The 6518-nt window shown below is 43.3% G+C and overlaps 1 protein-coding gene across 1 annotated transcript; it reads right to left on the bottom strand.

Annotated features, from left to right (window-relative positions):
• Positions 1 to 926: 926 nt before the first annotated feature.
• Positions 927 to 6239, bottom strand: LOC308370384 (putative G-protein coupled receptor 149; the record flags this gene model as incomplete). Its single annotated transcript, XM_080845036.1, has 4 exons — positions 927 to 1607; positions 3869 to 4335; positions 4857 to 5040; positions 5268 to 6239. The coding sequence occupies 4 exons, from the start codon at positions 6237 to 6239 to the stop codon at positions 927 to 929; spliced, it is 2304 nt and encodes a 767-aa protein (XP_080701162.1).
• Between the last annotated feature and the right edge of the window lie 279 nt (positions 6240 to 6518).

Raw genomic sequence — 6518 nt, 5'->3', positions numbered from 1 at the left:
GACGTGGAGGGATGCTCCCCCCGTTGATGTCTGCCTCCATGGATCAAGCATTTACTGAGGCTGAAAGAGGCTGTAATACTGTCACAGATCACAGATCAGCTTAGCTTCATATATTTCCAGACTGATAAAACAAACAGCACACAGACACAATACGTTCGGACACACACACACACATGCATCAGCACAAAATAAAGACACTTTACTTACACATTGACCTACACAGACGAGTGTTGACATATATATCGTACAGTATGCCTAAAACACCTAAATGATGCTGAGTGGATTTGTGATCAAACACACACACACACACACACACACACACATGCATATAAATAAAGGATGAGGGAATGAAAAGAGACAAACACAAATTAACTACAATACTGAAGAACTTTTGGATGCAGAGCCATGCTGAGTGATTGTGCTAATCAGTAGAATCTCCACTTATAAATCTGATGCCTGCATGACACTGATGATCTGAGCTGCCATGTAGTGTCGGCCTGTGCAGACACACAAACCTATTTTTCATTGTTTTGCACTCGTTGTCAGACCCTATATGATCACATTCCCTTTTCTTGGTGGCTCCCCTGATGTATTTATGCTCTTATTCAGTTCTATTTATAGACCCTAATTATCACAACACCCTCCATACTTCTAAAAACCATAGAGACTTTTAGCAAAATGAGATGTCAGAATGTTTGATATGCATCTATCATCCTGGCCTGTCATTCATTTTTCTGTCCTGTGGTGCTTACTTATCTGGTTTCAAAGGCACATTCACCTATAGTGAATACTCTTTGTAAGGGCTATGATTTTTCCTCCCTTTATGGCAGACCTGCAAATAACAATTCTCTATCTGTGTGTTTGACGTCTTTGAATCCCATGATATAATCCTAAAATGAATCTCAGATGTATTCTTCCCTCCCCTTCTAGGAGTCAATCTTCCCATTTCCCTTCATGGGTGTTCCTTCCTGAGACCCATCACCTGCCCCTCGGTTCGCCTGGCCGCTGGACTGCCTCCTGTAGGCTTCATTAAGTAGCTGAATATCCTCATGGTAGCCACCGCTCTGCTGTGTCTGCCGCATGCTGTTTTGTCTGTGAGCCTCCACCGTGTCAGGGATGTGGAAGTTGATGCTGTCTGCATCCGGGTTGATGGTGGGGATGAGCAGTGAGTAGGAGGCCGTCTCTCCCAGGTCACACGACACAAAGCGGTTCTCTCTGCGCGAGTAGCGCAGTGACGGGGAGCGGGCATGCGTCGACGACTGACTTATGTTGGAGATGATTGATACGCTGTCCATAGCCTCTTCGTTGTCACAGATCTCCAACACCTCCAGGTGGATCCTCACATTTGTGTCGCCCACGCCACCGACAACACTGACACCAGCTCCCCCCCCACTCCCTGAGCTGTTGGAGTGGGGTTCATCCGCACTGGGCTCATGGCCCACAGACTTGGAGCGGTACACTTCCACTTTCCTGGTGGTGGGGGAGATCTTCAGGCCATCACTGCTGACTTCGTAGGTGGAGAGAGAGAGGGTCTTGCCTGTGGGAGCTTGGAGGGAGACAGTGCCCTGGAAGGCACACAGTGGGATGGACAAGCCTCCAGTGGATCTCTAAGAAGGAAACCATGACATTCAATAAGGACCACAGGAATATTACTTATTGTCATGATTGTCAAACCACCAATCTGCACTTTCCATCTAAACAACATTATCTAAATCTTCTCTCTCAACAAGGCACAGTTAGAACCACATAAAATAAAACCGGAATCAGACCGAAATTAACCACTTTACTAGTATCAATTATTCAAAGGCTTCGATCACAACTATATAAGGCAGAAAAAAATAGATTTGATTTTCCCATCTCTACTGTACTTCTCAAGAAACCAAGGCAGCAGCAGCCTTACGTTGTGCCTTGTCCTGAAAATGTCCCTAATCAAATTAAGTTCAGTGATAGTGGTGCCCCAGGGTCAATAAGATGCCGGAGGAGTAACTGGGAGGCAAATCAAGAGGAGGGTGAGATGATGATATTTCTACAATGAATGTATTCCACAGAGTTACACAGACATGCTAATCTAGGTTCTGAGAGAATTCCATGCCGTGAACAACATTATGAAATGCAAAGTGGGACTTGATTTGTATGACATTTAAATATAGATTTAGCACAGGATTTCATCTAATGTGGTTTTCAGTGCAGTTAATGACTACATTTATCAGGATGTCTGCTTGCAGCTGAGCTATGCACACAGGAGAAACAAGCGAGACACAGGCCACTCCTGTGATCCTCATGGGATAACTAAAGATAATTACGTAACACTTTTACAATATTCCAACACATTAATGATAGCAAGGGCAAACAGGAAGAAATAGTTACTGAAACATTAGGCAACCATGGCTGAGAAAAACACTGCGTTAACAACTAACGGCTACACTCCAATGCTTCCCATCATATCTGTCCTTCCATGACTGAATACATGCCAGAGGCAATTCCCATTTCTACTGCATGAACACAACAGTCCAATTATTTTCTGAGCCCCATAAAACATTCAAGCCTTATGTCTGGGAAATTAGCGAATCATCCAACCACAACAGGATGTATGTATTCCTATGATGTATGGCTGTATGACTTTCAAGAGAATATGATTTGGCTTGTTTGGCAATGTTACAGACTATGTTACAAGGCTTGAGAGTTATTCCTATCCAGGACCTACAACTTGGGATTTAAACCTTCATCCCCCTCTAGCCAATATCTTGACCTCCCCTACAGTGATGACCTCAGAACAGGACAGCAAAGCAACCCCATGTACTCTGTTGATCTGCAGTTGTGCAGTGTTTTGCATGGTATCTATTCTCACTGAGCTCTATAAGTACCATGTTAGTACCATGGGAGTATTTTTCAAGATTGGAGCTAATGTTGAATTCCACAGAGAATTCTCCAAGACATTGGGGCCCACCATTTTCCACAGTTCTAAATTAGTGTGTGTTTCAAAGGGAGTATAATTCCAGCAACCTGGCAAAAAACTAATGTTTTGCTTGTGTTTTGTTTGGCTTTTTTGCATGACGCTTTTTCATTTGGTCAGATGTGGTAATGTTATCCTACATTCCAGCAAAACATGATAAGAAAACGTACATGTCTGAAAGCAACAAAAGACTCTCTCTCTCATGGGAAAATAAGGAACAACGTTAGGCAAAGACAACACAGGGTTTGCTTATTATATTTTTAACTCAGCAATGGTGTCATTTCAAACCCTACAAGACATCACCAGAGACAAATTAACAACTAAAGAAAATGGAGTGTACTTTCACTTACCATTCTAAAAAAGTATGGTCTTTGAGTACAAAAAAAAGTAGTTTTATTGTCATACACCCATCTGGCAAACAAGTCATGTCTCAAATCACTCATCATGTGTTTGGACACACAAAAAAAGCGACTAATAGCAACAAATATAGTGGCTGAGATATGATAATATATATATATATATCAATAGGGGAAACTTACACCCACAGAGTAGCGGAACATTGGGAGCTGATTTGAGCTGGTGAGTGTAATAGTTAGAAACCCTTCCATTGCTTAAAGCTGTGGGTCAACGACTGCTGTGAGGGCCCTGGGTGTTGGTAGATGTAGGTGTGACTAAATGACTGTATCTTGGATAGCTTTAATTCCTGAGGTATTATTTTGTGCTATCTGATACTGAGATTCCTGAGGTATTATTTTGTGCTATCTGATACTGAGACTTTTGTGCTATCTGATACTGAGAAAAAAAGTAATGGGGTTGATTATACTGTATTTCGATTCGTTTCAATTTGTAATTGAGCCTAATCATTTTATTTTTCTGTCAATGGACACTATAGATTTCCCTTAATCATTTCGGTACCTGTCTTGGGGTCCTCTCCGACTTGCTTCTGCACCATTCCCAGTCAGCAAGTTCAATTTTACGGCAGTCCTGTGATAGTCTTCTCTCCGGCCCGTCGAAAACGGAGGAAGAGTCGAGATTCATGTCCCCTTCTCCGCTTAGTGATGGAGGCAGTGAGCCCAGGCACAGGCCATTGCGGTCGGAGTTATGGCGTTGGCTCGCCGGCCTTTCCTCAGGGCAGAGGGACGCATCTAATAACGCGTGTCTGTTCAGGGAGCTGTTCTCGCTGGTGGTGGTTCTGAACTCGTGGTTTGCAAGGGTTTTTATCTGACCGCTGTCCAGCACTGCGACTCTACTTTCACTTAGGTCGCAGTTGAACAAATTGCTGTATGAAGGTTTTTCTGTCGACGGTGACTTCGTATGGGAAATTTGGTAAAAGCCATAGCCATGCTGGAATGACATGTTGAAATCAAACTTCCGTTTGTTTACTGTGAACAAAACGAAACCACACAGTAAGTTATTTTTTTTGTGTGTGTCATGTTTGTGCCACTAGAGCATTTGTCTTTGCCATGGTAGCCTATACAGACCAGATGAGCTAACATGTAAATACAGCTAGCCTAGGCACTGGTCATTACTCCTTGTAACTCTCTTCGAGCTGCCCGATGGCTCTTGGGAGGATTGGGGATCTTCCAAGGTCAATTGCTTGCATCAATTTAACACAGTTTTTTTTCAGAGAATCGGGGTGCCCGATAATATTGGCAAAGGGTATAAGAACGGTTAGTGCCGTCAACGTATAAACAGATTGAGCAATTAAGATGATGCATTTGGCCTCTGAAATAAACTGTCTGGATGAGTATCGCCCACCTTTGCTAGTTGCTCTTGCCTTCAGGGCTGCAGAAGACCAAAGAGACTGTATCACTGCATCATTACTGTGTCTAGCGTACTTTTTTAGCCTTCTGATCTCCTGAACTGCAGAACTTCAATTGCTCACTCCAGATGTTGCACTTACCAGCAGAGGGTTCTTTGGCCGCACCTGAGCGGCAATTGATAAAACAGCCACAAGGGAGATGGATCCAGCGCTCGGAGAGTACAAACACGGGTGTGACTGCAGCTGACAGCAAGGTTAGGAAGAAACTCAGTGTCTCCATGGAAGTGCTCCGAACATGAACTATATGACTCACTACCATTTGCGTCTGAAAAGTGATAAAAAGGCACAGTGTCAGTAACAATACACTTTCATTAAGTGCTTTCACAAACGTAGTTTGCCCTAAGAATGTTTAATACCACCAATATATTAATTAATAAGTAAACGGAATGTAATAGTGTAGGCCTGACCCAGGCCTAAATTAAATACATAGTTCAAGGGTGAACATAGCCTATAGGCGTTGGCCAAATTCTACTTTCCGTTGCTGTAACTCACCATCATGGGCATCCACAAAACTATGCGTGCTATTGCCAGAATCACAGAGAAGCGCTTCTGAGCAAAGAAAACCGGAGAGTATCTCGGGTACTGTTCTGCATCCTTACGCAAACGGTCCGTATTGCTGGAGCTGGAACGTGTGACCACGTTGCCTTGCAAATACACTGGGCCTGAACTAAATTCATTGTATACACTAAAACTTTTTTCCAAGCTAACCCGTGATAAGGACGGAATTTCACATAAGGACCTCGATCCTTCTGAAACTAGCGGTCCAGGGATCTCAAAATAACTAGGGAAAAACGTCTTCTGGTTCTCTGTAGAACAGAAAAGCCAATAAATTAGAGGAGATGAGAAAAAAAACAAGCCACAAACACACAGTGAGTACGTAGCAAAAAGCAGTAAAACATAAACATTATTGCTGTCCGGCAGACAGCCAAGGGAGACAGGTGAAAATCGACCCCAGCCACATAAAGGCAGTATACTGACCACTAGACTAATTATCCACACCAGGGCTATAGCCCACAACATTCTCAGTGGTCGGCTGCTGGACTGGTAAACTCCAGACCGTTTGGTGATGTAAAAAGTGTAGGCAACAATAACAAACGCCTTCATATTGCTAGACAACCCCTGAAAAACGTAAAGGAGTCCAGACAAGGTGCATATGGTTCCTGACTTGGCGTGTTCGTCTTTCTTCCACTGCAAGTACATAAACAAGGAAAGAGGTACGAGGCTAACGAGGTCGTCAATTGACATGGAAGCCACAATCAGGCAAAGAGAAGTCTTGTATCTTTTTCTCAGTAAGGTTATAAGAGAGTATACACCTCCCACACAAGTCACAATGGCAATAGTCAAACACAGGCCAAAAAGAAAGATATTAGTTTCCTTGTCAGTGTCCATGCTTTTCATTTTTTCATAGCTGTCCAAAAAAAGGCTGCTTTTGTTTGGTGAAGGTGAGCTGTCCGTATGGGACATGTTCTTTCAACTTCATCCACTTGTCCTGCCTCATTCCACTTTGAAATGTTATCCGTCTGTTTAGTTTGTTTTTTCACCGACCAACTGTTAATTGCAAATGAGCCTGCGGGCATTCACAGTACATCCCGTGAAAGTGAAGAACCTGAAATATGTTTTGTCTGTCTTCCCATGACTTGCGCTCGCCGTTCCGTGCTGAATGTGTCCGAGAGCTTTTGGTTGATGTTCATATCAGTCCTTCGTCCCGGACCGTTGTGCCATTCAATACGATGGTTATATCGT

Source organism: Sprattus sprattus (genome assembly GCF_963457725.1).
Source record: "Sprattus sprattus genome assembly, chromosome: 9".
NCBI classification, from domain to species: domain Eukaryota; kingdom Metazoa; phylum Chordata; class Actinopteri; order Clupeiformes; family Clupeidae; genus Sprattus; species Sprattus sprattus.
The sequence above is the reverse complement of the archived record's forward strand: the minus strand, read 5'-3'. Positions and strand labels throughout refer to the sequence as shown.